Source organism: Scylla paramamosain, chromosome 30 (assembly GCF_035594125.1).
Source record: "Scylla paramamosain isolate STU-SP2022 chromosome 30, ASM3559412v1, whole genome shotgun sequence".
Lineage (NCBI taxonomy): Eukaryota > Metazoa > Arthropoda > Malacostraca > Decapoda > Portunidae > Scylla > Scylla paramamosain.
Genome location: NC_087180.1, coordinates 17,451,657 through 17,469,803, shown reverse-complemented (window position 1 = coordinate 17,469,803; position 18,147 = coordinate 17,451,657). Strand labels below are relative to the sequence as shown.

The window sequence follows — 18,147 nt, the reverse complement described above, 5'->3', positions numbered from 1 at the left end:
TGAGAGAAACACATCCCCCTCACCTGATCCCTCCCCTATCCCCTTCTTCCTCCCACACACACTTTGGTCGCACTTCGGGAATAACTTGAGAAAACTTTGTAAAACGAGCCTTTTACAACTTTGAAGTGGCATCCCTCCCCCACGTGTCCTTGGTGCGGGCGAGTAATTCCCTCCATCAATACAATAATAACGCCTCCTTGATCTGTGGCTAAGTGCCCTCCATTCTCTCTCTCTCTCTCTCTCTCTCTCTCTCTCTCTCTCTCTCTCTCGTTAGAAAAATTATAGCTAAGATGTAAACTACGAGCGTAAAAAGAAACAATCAGATGCATTAACGTAAAACATAAACAACTAAAAAAGAAATAAAAAAAATGCATGAATTGAAATAACACATCCACAAATAAATAAATAAATAAATGAAAAAAAATACGAGTAAACTCCAGTTAGCAATACGACGGTCATTACACGGCTAACTCAAATATGCAGCCGGCCATTTTTGCTGCCATGAATTATCAATAGCAACGATAAATATTTTACCTGCACTGAATAACTGTGCGATGTATACATTAAGTGCTTGAGGCAGATGAAAAATATATTGTTTAACCTTCAATTTTTTTTTTTTTTTTACTCCCTCCCTCCCTCCCTCCCTGGTGCTGTTGCTGTTATAACGAAGACAAATGATCTGCAGTAAAAATATTGAACAGCATCCAACTTTTAGGGCGAGAGTGACACGGCTCGATCAGACGTGGTGGAGAGAAGGTGCAGGAGGGGGAAAAAATATATATAAAGAATGATGTGGGAAACGGTGAAATAAATGGGAACTTGTAGCAAAGAGGGTGAAAAGGTTGATGAGAAGGAGGAGGGGAAAAAATATATAAAGAATGATTTGAGAAAGGTAAAATAAAAGAAAAAAAAGCAGTAAAGAGCATAAACAGGCAGATGAAGGTAAAGGACGGGAAAATTTATATAAAGAATGGTGTGAGAAGGATGAAATGAAAGGGAAACTTAAGTAAAAGGGATGAGAAGGTGAAGGAGGGGAAATATATATAAAAAATGATCTAGGAAAGGTGAGATGAAGAGAAAACTGTTATGAAGACAGTGAATAGGTAAGTTTGACATAACAGCCATGAATGAGAAGGAAAAAAAATAGAGGGACATAGTAAGGAAAATAACCTAACTGGAAAACTGGATGGAAGAAGTGATGATAGAGAATTTATGCATAACTAAAGCAGAGGTTTTAAAAAGAGAGGCGAAGAGGAAAACCACTCGTAATTAGACTTAACTAAAGTACAATAAGCATAAAATAGAAACGAGAGGGCGAAAATAAATAAAAAAAAATAATAACAATACATAAATAAAAGCATGTCTGAAAAAAAATTAACTGGCTACAAAGATAACAAAAAAAAGTAAAATAGGAGAACAGGAAACACAACAAAAGACAAACAAAAAGACAAACAAACAATAAAAATTTAGATAGATGTTAAAAAAGAAAAAAAAAATAGAAATAGATGAAACAAAGAGAACAAGAGACAGAACCAGAGAGGGATCAGAGCAGACTTAAATATTGAAGTGAAGCTGTCAGGGGTGGTAAGGAAGGGGCGGCGGAGGGAACCAGACACTTAGACACAAAGAGAAAAAGAACATTGATTTTCATCCGTCAAACGCTGCAAGCATAAGAACCTGAGCCAATATACATCTGTCTCTCGCGTGGAGACAACCTTTCTGCCACAGTGACATGTTACAATGTGTATTTTAAATGCAGTGAGAGATATGAATGTGTGTGTAATAATAATTGCTTCCCCTTCCTTTGTCACACTGTCGAGCTGGTAACTGGGAAGCTTCTACGATTTGAAACAGAGTAAGATAACATTTAGTGGATAGATAAATAAATACGTAGATATATAAACTAATAATTTAAGAAACAAATGAAGATAGACAAAATATAAGCTTAAAAATATATAAAACAGATTGATGGATGAATAAATAAATACACTGAAAATTAATACGGATACAGATGGATAAATAAATAGATAAATAAATACGAATGATAACGTACATACACTCGCTACTCTGTTTGACTTCCACTTGTCGCTGGTGGAGTAGAAGCGCCACTCACTCCTGTCTATGCATAAAAATGGACACATAAAAGTACGCCCCGTTTTCTTTCGCTTCTCCGTTATTTTTTAATCTTTTCTTAACTCGTTCTTGTCAAATATGGAGGAATGTGTATTGTTGTTCTTTTTTTTAATATTTTCTTCCTTCGTTGCTGTCAAATCAGGAAAATGAGTATTGTCTTTTTTTTTTTAATCTTAACTCGTTTCTCTCAAGTTTATATAAATGTGTACTATATTTTTCTTTTTAACCTTTTCTTATTTGATTTTGTTCTACCTCTCTTTTTTTCCTTTTATTTATTTATTTATTTTTTTGTAACACGTTCTTACTTAATTTTTGTCAATTAAAGAGGAAAGTTTCTTTTTTTTTTTTAAACCTTTCCTTACCGCGTTTCTGTCAAGCTTGGAAGAAAATGCACCATCTTTCTTTCTTCCTTTCTTAATCTTTCCTTATATCGTTTCTATTAAGCTTGAAAAAAAAAACATGTACAGTCTTCTTTCCTTTTATTTTTTCTCCTAGTTCGTTTCTGTCAAGCTTGGAAGAAAATGTACTCTTTACATTCTTCATTTTTTAAACCTTTTTCTTTTTTTAGTTCGTTTCTATCAAGCTTGGAACACATGTACTGTTGCTCCCTTGCCATGCCGCCCCTACGACACCACCTGCCGCCCCTCCTGCAGGTGGAATAATCAATGCAGTAAAAGAGTCAGCAGCAACAGGTTTTTTCATTGACTACTGGTCACTCCCCATGAAAAAAGGAAAAAAATGGAAAAAATGGAGGAAAAAGGAAAAAAACAGGGAAAAAAGTGGAAAAAAAGGAAAAAATGTGATACAAACATAGGGAAAATATACTGCAGCAAAAAAAAAGGGGAAAAAGGAAACTCTAGCTTACTATGACAGCCTCTTTTTTTGCATTTTTTTTTTTTTTTTAGTGGCCATTTTTATCTGTCTTGACACGTGTAGCTGGTACCATCACACACACACACACACACACACACACACACACACACACACACACACATACAAGGAGCTGAAATGGTCTCGTTGATACAAATGTGCAAATAAAAGATAATGCAAAAATTAGCAAATGTTTAAGTATGTATGAAAAAAAATATAAATACTAAGAAAAGGAATGATTCGTTGTTAGAAAATAATAAACTAATAATAAAGATGAAGTTAAACAATAAAAAAGTGAAAAAAAAACGTTAGAGTTCATTGGTAAAGTAAAATAACGTGATGGTAAAGCAATTAATAAAAAAAAGTGAATGAAAAAATAAAGAATTGATATTAAAATTTTAAAAAAGTGACTATAATCTCTACATATAATGATATTAAAGAAAATACAATTAAAAATAACACAATAAATAAGACTAAATAAAAAAAATAATGATACTAATAACCTAAAGATACAATTATAGAACATTAGGAAAAAAAAAACAGAAAAAAATAACAAATAAGACACGTAAATAACAAATAAATAAGTATTACAAAACAACAACAACAATAAACAACTAACAAAAACAAATAAGAACAATAATAAAATAGGAACAGCAACACGATAGTTACAAAACACAAAACTAGTAATGATCTGCAAGGCTAATTTTTGCTGTTAATTTGTTTGCACCACCTGGCGTCTAATTGAGTTCTGCACTTGATGACTCGTGTTTGCCTGGCCTGGGAAATATTGATAGATACTTATGAGTCTACACGATTGTTTGACTGCCAAGCCCATCCACTGCAGGCCCTCTAGTGCTGACCAAACACACACACACACACACACACACACACAGACACACACACATACAAACACAACCTCATTACACTAAACGTTTCTCCTTTTATTTCCTATACTTTCCAGCCCATTAGTATTCACCATCATTTCTCAAGCAGTTACTTTGTATTTCTTCCTCATAAATAAGCAACAAGAGGGCGAGGGGAGTGGCTCATTTCTTCCAGGTCTGCCGGTACCTTAGCTCGCAAATTACCCTCCATTTGTACCTAAGAGACACTGCTTCCTCCTCGCCACTTCGGCCTTGGAACTGCTTTGATTAAACAAGATTAAATAGGTCGTCTGTAATGCGTGTCACCTTTATTTATAGGTGTGTGAAAGAGGAGGGAATCTTGTCTGCCTATGTGCTGTTTAGAAGGAAGTCCGTCTGAGTGTTCGTCTGTTTTCGGCGTTGTTTGGATAGGAATACGTGTCTGTCAACCTGAAGTGTCTCATATTCACGCACAGTTGCACGAAGCAGTAATGTAACAAAGGCCAGTGCTCATAAAGTCACTACAGGAAAAAAAAAAAGAGAAAAAAAAAAAACGCGTATGAAACTCAACTAATCACCTTTACATGGCCTTTGAAAATAGTCCTTATCAAAGTCTCTCAATACCCAGTTACTGATATGCTGTCTTAAACATTTGCAGTGTCTGGCACCACTACCTCAGACAACCGTACACCGAGACGCGAGTGTTCTTGGTGAGTCTCGAAGGAAACGTGCTATTCAAGATACGATCCTGTAATTCTGTCTAAAACATCTTGCATTATCTGACACCACTTATCTTAAACAACCGTAAATCGAGACGACAACGTTCCGGCACATCTGATAGAAAACGTGTCATTCATTCCCGCGGTGATGGGGGAAACTGCGTCAAATCTACAGATAAGCCCTTCCCGAAGTAATCTGTCGATGCATCACGTACAAAATCCTCTGTAACTGGCGGAGATAACGATAAAGCTGACGGGAGAGTGATCGTAACCCGCTCTGCTATTCACTAGAGGACGTGTTGGCCATCGACACCTCTGCTTTTCAAAGACACCCTAAGAAAAAGACAGATGTGGGTGGACTGCTCTAATCTTCCCCTCACAGCTCGCTTCGTTCAGGGTCATCTCTCTCTCTCCCTGTCTCTCTCCCCCTCCCTCCCTGCAGCAGCATACGCCTCACCCCGACTGCTGGGAGTTAGAATCCTATCGCAGGGGACGAGGGAGGGGAGTCTAAAGGGAATTCTTCGCCATCAGTTGATCTTTTCATGTGTTTGGCTCCCACACTCATTCTCTCTCTCTCTCTCTCTCTCTCTCTCTCTCTCTCTCTCTCTCTCTCTCTCTCTCTCTCTCTCTCTCTCTCTCTCTCTCTCTCTCTCTCTCCTTTATATTTTACTTATAGGGAAAGGGAAGGAAATAGATGCGTTTCCTTACTACTACTACTACTTCTACTACTACTACTTTCTCTCTCTCTCTCTCTCTCTCTCTCTCTCTCTCTCTCTCTCTCTCTCTCTCTCTCTCTCTCTCTCTCTCTCTCTCTCTCTCTCTCTCTCTCTCTCTCTCTCTCTCTTCATTATAGGCAACACCATCACGCCGCACCAAAGGGCCCGTAAAGGGAGTAACGTAAAGGGTCGCCCGCTACTCACCCTGCTCACCCTGCAAGCATTAAGGGCACTAAAGAGGCCACCAGTGCGCCATCAGCTCGGAGTCCTCACCCTTGCATCACCTCGTGTCATCCTAACCACGTGGACTTCCTAATGTGTCACCCTACCTTGGTTCATACTGGCTACATTATTGTGTCTAGTATTTTCTGAGTTTATTATCGTCTCTCTTGTTTTTTTTTGTGTTTATTTTCGTTATTGTTGTTTCTCCTATTTGCGTTTCTATTACCTGTTGTTCTTATTGTCTATAAACTCTAAACTCTACTTCTTTTATCGTTTGTCTTCGTCTTTTGTCCTATTCTCTCCTGATAGTACTCAACCTCACACCAGAATGTCTAATTATGCCTGATAACTTCAATCTGTATTCCTTTATCCTACGTGCTAACCTTCTGTTACCTTAGTAATCTTAGTAATCTCAACGTGCCGCGGTCCAGTCTCACCTGTCTTCCCTTCACCCCAGCCTTAGATCACCTGTCGTCAAGATTTCTGAATACATTACCTTGTCCTAACCTTCCCTTACCTGTGTTCTTAATTATTCTCACCTACGATCTTACCTATCTTCGCCTGACACTATCCAATCTCTAACTTCACTTCACCCTAGCCCTGGATCACCTATCGCCAATATTCATACTACTGCGAGTCCAGGAAGCGAGGGAGAAGTGTTTCAAGGTCCGCTTCTCTCCCTGTAAACACTCTATTTCATCGCCTGGTCCTCCTCCTCCGCTACTCATCATCCCAAGAAGGCTCCCAGTCGTCGTATTTTAAGACTCAACTAATCCTACCCGCGGATCCTCAGATTAGAGCACAGCCAGCCGCGAGCACCAGGGCCGGGCGGGGGACGGGGGGCTTGCTCATCACGGAATTAATGCTACCGTCCGGATGAGAGACGCGTGTGTCCTGAGTGCCTGAAGTGTGGCTACTCACGTGTCTTGTTCCTACCTGGCTTGTACTTACCCACCTGCATTACCCTCTCCCTCTCTCCTCGGTCTCGGCTACTCAGAACACGGGGAAAGTTGACGAGATGTTGAGTGGTACAATACAGCAAAAAACGTCCTTATAAAAATACTGATACGCGGAATAATAAGTAAAGTTCCTTCGTGACTTATAAACAGTAGACATTTAAACAAAAGGAACCACTGGGAAAGAGGAAGTTTGTATACAGCCTTCTAATATTGCATCTTACGTTTCCTGTTCCTTCGCATTGCAACCTTGTGTTTAAATACAATATAAAAGGAAACAATATTAACTCAAGTACGCATTTATACCAAAGAAAACACCGAAAAACATGAATTAAGTAAAATCAACCAAGTCTATATCTATTGAGTATATAGAGAAGACCCCTACTACACTACACTCTCTTCCCTCCACGCTCCCTTCCCTCTCTTCCCTCGCCTGCAGGCCTCCCACACCCCAGCGAGCAGCGGCTGCCTCGGGGCCACCCTACGCCCTTTCAATATCCACCCTCCTTCCGCGGACCTGAGAGGGGCGCCGTATGCAGTAAATAAAGGAGAAGCTCGTCCGTGGCTCCTCTATCTCATGATTAAATCCGAACCTCCCTCCCGATGCTCTTGTCCGGCACGCCCACCACTCCTCCCAGTACACCCTCCATTCCTCCCAGTACTCCCAGCACCCGCCGCCTGTTTGCTTGGTCAACAGGTCGGGTGAGGGAAGTCGTCTCCACAAATATAATAGAACTCCTGCACATGTCAAAGTGGCCTTGTACCCCCCCTTGTTCTTTTTCTTTGGCTACTCTCTCTCTCTCTCTCTCTCTCTCTCTCTCTCTCTCTCTCTCTCTCTCTCTCTCTCTCTCTGAATTAACCTGTCTCCCCTTAACAAAAACGAGATGCTGACTTCCCTTACAGCCAATAACTTCTGTTGACAAGAATGCAACCACCTTTCACTAGCTGGGCGAAAGACATGCAGCAAATACACCACACCTCTACAGACTATCACCTGTTTTATTCTCTATAAAAACATAAGAGAACATTTACATGTTCCTTAAATCCTCTTCCCTTCTTGGAGGTGTTTGTAAAGATTTTGCAGCGTGATTCTTGTGCTGTGAATTATTGTGGAACGCAGTGAAGGGGTTAACTGAATAAAAATTTAAGGAATATCCTTCAATTTTTTTACTACAGCTATGGACCTTTTCTGGGACTGGCATCTCAGTGGGTTTTTTTTTTTTTTTAGTTGGATTTTTTGTTGCCCTTGGCCAGTGTCCCTCCTACATAAAAAAGAAAGAAAGAAAGAAAGAAAAAAAAAGAAAGAAAGAGTTAATCCTTTGTTTGCCACAGCTTCTTTCCAGCTTAATACAGTAGCCTTGGGTGAGTTATCAAATTTTAAAGGTTATCTTCCCAGGACAAGGTGTCTGATATTCAGCAAAGCGTATAGTTCAATTTTTAATTACATCAAATTTTCCAATGTTATCAAGAATATCATTACCACCTATCATGTTTACTCAACAGCAAGGGTATAAGTGTTGCTTTTGCCCAGCACACCTATTGCATAAAAGAAAAAACGATCACAAGATGACACGACACCTCCATCACAAAGCATTACAGTCACGTCTTCTCCTCCCTCAGAGTGCAACCGCCTGTACTATGGCACAGTGGGCAAGACGTACGAGCTGCAGGTGCTGTGGCCGCTGCAGACCAAGCGAGCGCCGGTGTGCAACCTGACGCTGGTGGCTGCCGGTGGCCCGCACGGAGACCTCATCCAGCTCGCCTTCCACAAGTTCACGCTCGGGAAACTCAACTCTCACACTGACCAGGGCTGCCCGCACGGCCACATGCAGATCATAGAGAACCAGCGCATCTACAGGTAAACTTGTGGGTCTTGGGTGTAGAGCAGCAAATTAAGAACCAGAGCATCTACAGGTAAACTAATAGAACATACGAACCAGGTACAATAATAGAACACAAGAACCAGCGCATCTACAGATAGGTACACTTATAGAAGACAAGAATCAGTGCAACTACATGTAAAATAACAGTGCTTGTGTGTAGAGTAACAAACGTGTGTGTGTGTGTGTGTGTGTGTTCACGTTCCCCGCCATCAATCTTGTAGTTAACGTGTCTAAAACTAGAACAAGTTTCGCTCCACACATCCCCGCATTATTACATCATTAATTTCAACTTTTTTTTCCCCCCTGACTGGCCTTAAGTGTGACCTTGCGTGTTGCAGCGATTGACGTCACGACTTAATGTTCACAGCAGCGCTTCTAGGAATTTCCAGTCTTATTGTTGCTGGAGATTTGAGGAAATAACACATGAATATTACGCTGTCAACTGGTTTTGTTGTTTGTGTTTTTTTGTTAATTTATGTTGCTCTCTCTCTCTCTCTCTCTCTCTCTCTCTCTCTCTCTCTCTCTCTCTCTCTCTCTCTCTCTCTCTCTCTCTCTCTCTTCCTACCTTCTTTCAATACAACAGAACCTTTCTTTACATATTTATGCGAGCGCTGGGAATAAGTCAGGACGTTGAAAGGCTGAGAAAGTTAAGTCTTGAGCCGCACAGTGCTATGCTCCGCTAATGTTGTGCAAATGAAGCGCCCCTGAAGACTGGCCCTGAAGATATTACTGCCTGGGCGAGGACGGATGTGGGAGGAGGAATAGGAGGAGGAGGAGGAGGAGGAGGAGGAGGAGGAGGAGGAGGAAGACAGATAGACGTGGAAAGAGGAGAGAAGCAGGAGGGGAGAGAGATATGAGTAATTATCATTCGTGAGAGAGAGAGAGAGAGAGAGAGAGAGAGAGAGAGAGAGAGAGAGAGAGAGAGAGAGAGAGAGAGAGAGAGAGAGAGAGAGAGAGAGAGAGAGAGAGAGAGAGAGAGAGCGTCTTAAAGATGCTGGAAGGGGCGGTGAGATGAGTTACACTAGTTGATAATTACAAAAGCCGAGTAATGTCTTGCACAGAGATGATATCCTAATGCACGCTTTGCTTTGGCTGGCAGCGAGGGCGTACAGGCGTGGGTGTGTGTGTCCCTCGCTGAGACTAAGGGAATGTAAAAGATCGTAAGAAGGTATGCATCTCTCCCTAACACACTGAAGGAATGAAAGAGTGTGTAGGAGGTAAAGATGTATCCCTGACAGACAACTAAGTGTACAGGAGGGTGGATGAGGTGAAGGACAAGGTGGATAAGGTAAGCATCTCTCTGACAAAGGAACTGTAAGAGATGATCAGAAAGACGTTCCTCCCTGATGCACTAAGGAAATGAAAGACTGTACAAGAGGTAAGGATGCATCCCTGACAGACAAAATAAGCGTATAAGATGGCACAGGAGGAAATGATGTCTGAATATAGGAGTTTTTATAAAAGGGACACTAAGAAAAGGCAACAAAATGAAGGGAAAAAGGTCAGCTGAAGGTACCAGTCCCTACAGAACGAAAGCAAACCAATCCAAGAGTCTATAAGTGAAAGTAAAAGATCGTAAGTCAGTCCAGGAAGGCATCGAGCAAGTTCTCTTTCCCGACAGCCTCCCTGATCGCCAAGTCACGTGATGTATTGACAAAGGGCAAAAGAACCGTCGCATCTGAGAACACCTGGGGCACTAAACGTCACGCGACACAAGATAAAGCGAATAAAGTTTAATGAAATTCGGAAAAGTCGTCGGATGCTCTATATTGGGGTAATAATTCATGGCTGGCTCGCCCCTTGCCTGCTGCTGCATTGTCACACCTCACTGTTGTATCCCAGGTGTGGCTTGTAACGTTGAGAAAAGAAGAGAGACTTAGGGAGAGAGAAAATGACTTATGTGTTGGAGTAATCACTATTGTATCTCAGGTGTGTCTGAAAACGTGAAGAGAGACACAGGGAGAGAGAAAGACGAACACATGTTGCATCTTAAACATCCCTCGACTCTGAAGGCTCCCAGTGATTTACTCCCCTGGTTTTTGGTGGTGGCTAGTAACGCTGAGAAGAAACATGGAGACAGAGAGAGAGAGAGAGAGAGAAAAAAAAAAGAGAAAACTACAAGTACTGCATCAAAACTAAACCTATAACTCAGCAAGAAGGTCCTCAGCGGTTTACTTGCCCTGGTCTTTAGCAGCACATAAACAAGAACAGGAGCGGACTGAAGGGCATGAATTCCTCCCTCAGCTGGCGTGCGTGCGGGCGGTGAGATGCAGCCCCTCAGCTCTCCCCCTGACAAGCCAGAACCTGTGAATCGTGCTAACTTTCCGCCGCCTGCCAAGTTGATCTAATCTGACTAAACACACTTAACAACTCACTGGAGGGCTGTGGGGTGATAATTTTGGCCCTGCATGCACTCTGGTGGTTCTGTGTGTCTCGCCTTGCCTTGCCCTGCCTTGCCTTGCCTTGCCTTGCCTTGCCTTGTCTTTCCTTGCCTACTTCGCTTCCCTCGCTTCGCCTTCCTCTTCTCCCTGCCTCAGATCTTTGAAGTAATTTAATCTTCACAAGGCAAGATTAATCAACACACACCCACACACACACACCCACACACACACACACACACACACGCAGACAGTTCCTGAAATATAGATAAAGGTATAGACTCTTGGCACACACACACACACACACATACACACACACAATAGGTCCATACCGCACGTGGAATCGGCCTCATTCCTTACTGATATTACTGAACAAGACGTACAAGGGTGAAGCCATGACCACTTGCCTGCAATACGGAGCCTCGCGGGAGAGTTGTGTGGCCATCAGAGGTGCATGAAACGGCTAAACAAACCCTGTCGAGGAGTTAGTGGTGGTGGTGGTGGTGGTGGTGGTGTTTGTTAATGGTTTCCACCCAACCACGCTATCTCCCGGCCACAACTAACAGCCGCGGAAATTACCGACAACTATCTCCTTCACGGCAAACACACACCTGCAGGTTGTTAACACCGGTTCCCACGCCGCTCTCATACACTCTGATTAAACACACACACACACACACACACACACACACACACACACACACACACACACACACACACACACACAAACAGAAGAGCTCGCGAACTAATAACAGTGGTGACAGTATAGTAGTAGTAGTAGTAGTAGTAGTAGTAGTAGTAGTAGTAGTAGTAGTAGTAGTAGTAGTAGTAGTAGTAGTAGTTGTAGTGGTAGTGGTAGTGGTAGTAGTAATAGTTGTACCTCTCTCTCTCTCTCTCTCTCTCTCTCTCTCTCTCTCTCTCTCTCTCTCTCTCTCTCTCTCTCTCTCTCTCTCTCTCTCTCTTGGTACAAATGACTCACAATGCCATTAGACCCACGCTGATGTCAAGTGAGTACATCTTTTTATTCCGCGTCTCGTGTAACTTTTTTTTTTTCAAGATGCAAGTCGATGAATGGCACTGAGATTTCTTTTTCTGAGCGAGACGTAATCAGGCTGTGCGTAGGAAGAATGTCAAGACCAAGACGAGGAGAAGGAGGAGGAGGACGAAGATGAAGAGGATTCTGGGAAGGAAAGAAATACCTGGGCTCAGTAAAGTATGAGTTGAAAATTTTTCTTTTTTATGGTAAACATAAATACACGTAATAGAAACTGAAACTTGGACAAAGAAGATAACACACAAAGAACTTGGCTGGGTCAAGGTAGGAATGTCAGATTATTGAGTATAAAATAAGTAATTGGCAGGACAGAAACAAATATAGATATACATAACAAAAACGGACACCGGATAAAAGAAGATGTACAAAGAACTTGTCTGGGTCAGTTTTACGTAAAAGAATAATTAAATGTAAGAGAAGAAAGAAAAACTGAGATCTATCCTACCACTGCCACCAATTAAAGAACTGAGACATATCCTACCGCTGTCACCACTTGTTTTCCGGTGACCAAATAAAAACAATCTTATTACTGTAAGTATATTAGAGAAAGTCAGAGGCAGACCAATGAATGCCTGCCACCCACGACGGAGCTTGACCAGCAACTAAGGCGAATACAGAACGGAGCGAGGAACAATACGAGTGAAATAAAAGAATAGTGAAGACGTACAGAGTCGGGCAAAGGCGAATGAACACAGTTTGTACAGATGAATCCTTTGTCATTCTGCCAGCTTAGTTACTGATTCTGTTTTTTTATAAGTTGATGATTTATCACCTTAATATTATACAGATTATTATTTATTTAATCAGCTATTTATTTAATTATTTAGTCTGTGTACGAGGAACTCTGGCTAAGAACAACAAAACTGATGAAAAAAAATAAAGCATGAGATTAGTTTTACCGAGATGCTTTAATAAATAATAAATGAATGACTAGTATATAAATTACGAAACAAATTCATTAAAGGGATATCATTGATTTAATTACCACAGAAATCCATGACCCAATGCAGATTAACCAGAATTATAATAAATACTCTTTTGTAGCTGTTTTCTGTATCTGAATGAGACACTGTTCCTTTTTACTCTTTTCACTTTCTTTAAAACAATTTTTCACCCTTCCATGACCCAATGCAGATTAACCAGAATTATAATAAATACTCTTTTGTAGCTGTTTTCTGTATCTGAATGAGACACTGTTCCTTTTTACTCTTTTCACTTTCTTTAAAACAATTTTTCATCCTTTCAAGCACAGGCCAAATATAACGTAACCTAATTTACTGCTTCGTGTGATGACGGTAACGAATGAAATAAGGAAAAGTGGGAGGCGGATGGAAAGCAAGAGAAGAGTATATAATGAAAATGAACTGAAATAGAATGAAGATGGCAATATTTTCTGCTTCATTTTGTCTCGACACAATCACTTCATCTTGTCTAGTTTCTCACAATGCAAGACTGACAGCTGGCAACGAGAAGAAATGCACATTTTGAGAGCCAGAGAGAGAGAGAGAGAGAGAGAGAGAGAGAGAGAGAGAGAGAGAGAGAGAGAGAGAGAGAGAGAGAGAGAGAGAGAATTTATGATAGCAACCTTGGAAAAATTAATCTATATAACTTTTGCTGATTTTCACTACCTAAGGCCTCTCTCTCTCTCTCTCTCTCTCTCTCTCTCTCTCTCTCTCTCTCTCTCTCTCTCTCTCTCTCTCTCTCTCTCTCTCTCTCTATGGTGGTGGCGGTGACCAAGGTGACGGGCAATTAACTCAGATTTTTGCTAAACTGAGTGAACAAACTGCGTATAATTATATTGAAATGAATATGAATGCCGGATAATTACGTTGTGTTTTAGGGTTGGCTAATAATACATACTAATTCTGTATCATTATTAGCACTGCTCTTGTTGTTGTTGTCGTTGTTGTTGTTGTTGTTGTTGTTGTTGTTGTTGTTGTTACTGCTGCAAATATCATTATTATTCTTATCACTGTTGTGTTTGCTTTGTTGCTGTTGTTGATGTTACTGTTGCTCTTGTTGTTATTGTTGTTGTTGTTGTTATTGTCATTATTATTATTATTATTATTATTATTATTATTATTATTATTATTATTACTATTATTATTATTACTGTCATCACATTTGCCATTCCTGTCGTTTTAGCGGTACACGTGACATGCAAACAAACACACAGCAACAACAACAACAATAACAACAACAACAACAACAACAACAACAACAATAACACACAACAACAACAACAACACATGACAGAACATTATCAAACATTATTATAAAACATTAACAAACACAAAACCCAACAAACAACAACAACAACAACAACAACAACAACAACAACAACAACAACAACAGGAGGAGGAGGACGAAGACGACGAGAAAAACTACAATGACAACGAGAAGGAAGGCACAGGAAGGACAAAATCTTTTTCAGTCATCCTGTTCCTAGGAGTAAATAACATGAAAACAGAGAGAAGGATGAGAGAAAGAAGAGAGAAAAAGAGGAAATGAGAGAAAGGGGGAACTCATAAACTTCAAGAACAGAAGGAGGAGCATGTAGGAGCAGGAGAGAAGGAGAAGGAGGCAAGAATAGAAGAAGGATAAGAGAGAAGGAGGGAAGGAAGGACAGCTGGGAGAGAAGGTGGGAGCATTTAGGGAGGAAGAGAACGCAAGGGATGGAGAAGGACTTGTGGTGTTCAAAGTTGTATCTCCCATGAATATTCCGTGCCTGTGTTTGAGGGGGGAGAGGGAAGGTGAAGCTGTAGAGGACAGGGAAGTGTATATGTGTGTTTGGGAGGGAATAGGTGGAGGGAAGGGGTAAGGGGTTTGAGTTGGGAGGGTAATAGGGGACAGAGAGGGATCTATTGGTGTAATGGGCGGAAAAGAGCATTGATTTAGGTGTTATTGGTGTGTGTGTGTGTGTGTGTGTGTGTGTGTGTGTGTGTGTGTGTGTGTGTGTGTGTGTGTGTGTGTGTGTGTGTATGTGTATGTTTGGGGCTTGTGTACAGCTCTCTCTCTCTCTCTCTCTCTCTCTCTCTCTCTCTCTCTCTCTCTCTCTCTCTCTCTCTCTCTCTCCCCTTTTATCTCCTTCCTTCCTGGCTTCTTTCGTGGCTCGATTTCTTCCAATTTCCTTCTCTTATCAAGTTTTTGCTCCTTCTCTCTCTCTCTCTCTCTCTCTCTCTCTCTCTCTCTCTCTCTCTCTCTCTCTCTCTCTCTCTCTCATCACGTCCTTCCATCACCTTCAAATAACAAGCACCATCATTATCAGTCATCACCTCCTGCAAACATAACAAATATTAATTATGCTACAATAATAACCACCACCATCACCACCACCACCACCACCACCACCACCGCCACCGCCACCACCACCACCACCACCCCTAGTCTAACTACCGTTCCTGTGTGCAGTTCTATTACCTTTAGTGGCGGAAGCTTCGTCCGTTCCGCGTTCGTAAAGCCTAAAACACGTGCATTTTATTTCCATTTATCTCTGCCGATGGTGGTTGGTCGAGGATTAGAGAAAATATTGTGGGAATAAATACCAGATGGTGGGTCTTTTATATCCCCCCCACTACACACACACACACACACACACACACACACACACACACACACACACACAACACACAAACACAAACACAGAATTTTCAAGACCACCAAGATGACACGATACTGAATAAAGCTTCACCCCCCTCTCCTCCCTCCCCTCCCCCCTCCCTCCCTCTCTCCCATAAATAAAAAGACAAAAAAATAAATAAATTAAACAACCGATAGACCACCCGTAAAAAAAAAATTGAGTTATTTCCCCAGGACTTACTGCTTGCCTACCAAAGAGACGTGACAGGCTACGGTTGGAAACATGACCCTATCTAGCCCAAGAGATTTAATAGATTCGTGTCGACCTACAGGGAAAAAATACTTATACTAGTGGTTTCCGCCGTTACCCTCATGATTGAATTGATACTGATTGGAAGGTGATGCGGCGATACGTGGAATAATGAAGGATGATGTGAAGTGATAGTGATTCGCCTTCCTCTTCCTTTTTTTTTTTTTCGTCATTATTCTGTTATCTTTTTTTTTTAACAACCTGCATGACCTGGTTTGGAAATATCTGTTGCTCTTATACAATTCCCATGACTATTTCTACTACTCTTACTTGTCTTTTATCACGTAAGAGATAGAATGTCTGGTGGGTACTGCTTGTTCTTCCTTTGTGTTTCATTGTGCTACGTTCCCTAACAAGTGCAGTATGAATAAGAGAGGATGTATGATTGTAGTAATGTTACCCTGAGGATGAGTTAGGCCGCTGTATAATTCATATGCAATGATAATAGAAGGGATACAAAATTCACGAAATGGAATTGAATACACACGCCGAAACGAGAGTGGAGATATGTATATACTGGGCGGGCTGTGTATGGCATGTCAACAGCGTGTGTTCAGTTTCAAATACACAAGTAACCCTTCATGTGCCAGAATTCCATTTAAGTATGAAATCAAATACCAGTATCCCGGTGCGTGTGTGGCCTTCACGCGTGGTCCAAAACAGTTTACAGCCAGAAATACGAGGCGCGGGGTGAGGTGCAGCTTTCATATCGACGGGCGTAGTACCAATCGAGTCTGTCACTCGAGCGGGCGTGGGAACAATATCACCAAGTTTTCATTTCTGTCAATTGTTGTGTCGGAGTGGTGAGTGACAGGCGCCTCTCTCCCTCTCCTCCACAGGCCGGGCTTCTGGTGCGGGGACGGCCTCGGGCTGCCCATGTATTACTCCGAGACGCCCTCCGTGTCAGTCATCATCTCGCGGCTCCCCACAGACGACGACCTCACCGCCCTCGACGACTTCCCGAGTTTCTACGTCAAGATGTCGTACAAGTTCCTGCGGCGAGGGTCTGCTGTGGTGCGCTACGGGATGGAGGAGGAGCCCAAGTACCTGGGCCTGCGGGACAAGACCACGGTGTGCAACGCTTTCTTCTCCAACTGTGACCAGCAACCGTGCTACGTGCAGTCCCCCAACTTCCCGGGCATGTACCCACGCAACACCACGTGCTACTACCACCTCAAGCAGACCAAGGCGCCGCCCGGCAAGCGAGCCATCATCGCGCTCAGCCAAGACGACGGCCAGCTGGTGCACACATAAAGAGTCAGGCGCAGCCACACGACACGGCCGAGCGCCACCTCAAACTGTACGAAGACTGCTACTACGTGGGGGACTACGTGCGTGTGTACGACGGCAACTCCACCACCTCGCCCGTGCTAGTCACCTTCTGCCGAGGCGACATCGTGCCGGAGATCGTGTCCTCTGGGCCAGACGTCCTCATTGAGTTCACCACGTCGCCTTTTGACAACCCGAACCACGAAATGCCGTGGACACACCTGGCAGGGTTTGAGCTGAAGGCTGAAACTCGCTTCATCCCGCAGGACTCCATTGGGGAGGACTGTCGCGTGGTGATTCGCAGCAGCGACAACAGCAGCGGCTGGGTGGAGGGCGCCAGCCACAGCGTGCCGCCCAACACCACCTGCGTGTGGCAGTTCCTGGGCTCGCATGGCCAGGTGGTGTGGATCACCTTCGTGTACTACACCAGGACCACGCAGCTGGCCAAGCTGCAGGGCAAGCTGTGCACCACGCAGCTCACCATCGCAGACGGGGAGTGGCCGGAGGGCACACCCATCGCCCGTCATTGCCGCGACTCCGAGATGCGCACTTGTCATCGAGCGCGCCGCCTGCGGGACGACGCCACGGTGCGGCCCTGCGACAGGAACGAGTCCTACGTGTCCACAGGCAGGAACCTCAGCATTCAGCAGCTGTTTGAGGATGGAAGTATCGTCACCAAAGTTTCATTTTTGCTCAGGTAAGTGGTGCTGCCTTGCCCACGGACGAGGGCACCGGCTGGCTCTGTGTGTTGTGTTCGACTCGCCACCCAGACTGCGGGTTCGATCACTAATTCAGGGCAGCTCCTGGGGTGGGGGAAGTAGTGTTGTATTAACTCCAGCCTGTTCCATGCAGAGCATAAATGTTATCATCACTGTAAACAAAGTATTGACAAGACCGTAGGAATGATTAGTGGAGGGATGGGTAGTGCCCTTCCTGGGGTCTGGTTGGCACCATGGTGGTGGATGGTGAGGTGGAGGGACTGAAGGGGACCTATAATGCCATCAAGTGGCCACTCCTTTCCTTTCCCTCAGGTACGAATTCGTGGACCGTCGGCAGGCCGGGGAGTGGGTGGAGGACCCCTGCACTCGCGTCATCCGCAGCGACGGCGCGTCGCGCGGCAGCCTCTCTTTCTCGGCGCCGCGGGACGTGTTCCTGTATGGGCGCGGCGGACGGTCAGCGGTGTCGTGCTCGTGGC

At 43.1% G+C, this 18,147-nt stretch overlaps 1 protein-coding gene across 1 annotated transcript in view; it reads left to right on the top strand.

Annotated features, from left to right (window-relative positions):
- The window catches only part of LOC135115951 (uncharacterized), a 61,256-nt gene extending 44,095 nt beyond the window's left edge, over positions 1-17,161 (top strand). The window contains exons 2-3 of the mRNA XM_064033097.1: positions 8,100-8,337; positions 16,523-17,161. Of these exons, the coding sequence (XP_063889167.1) occupies positions 8,100-8,337; positions 16,523-16,937 (653 nt within the window). The 3' untranslated portion in view covers positions 16,938-17,161. The remainder of the gene's footprint in view (positions 1-8,099; positions 8,338-16,522) is intronic.
- Positions 17,162-18,147: the final 986 nt, after the last annotated feature.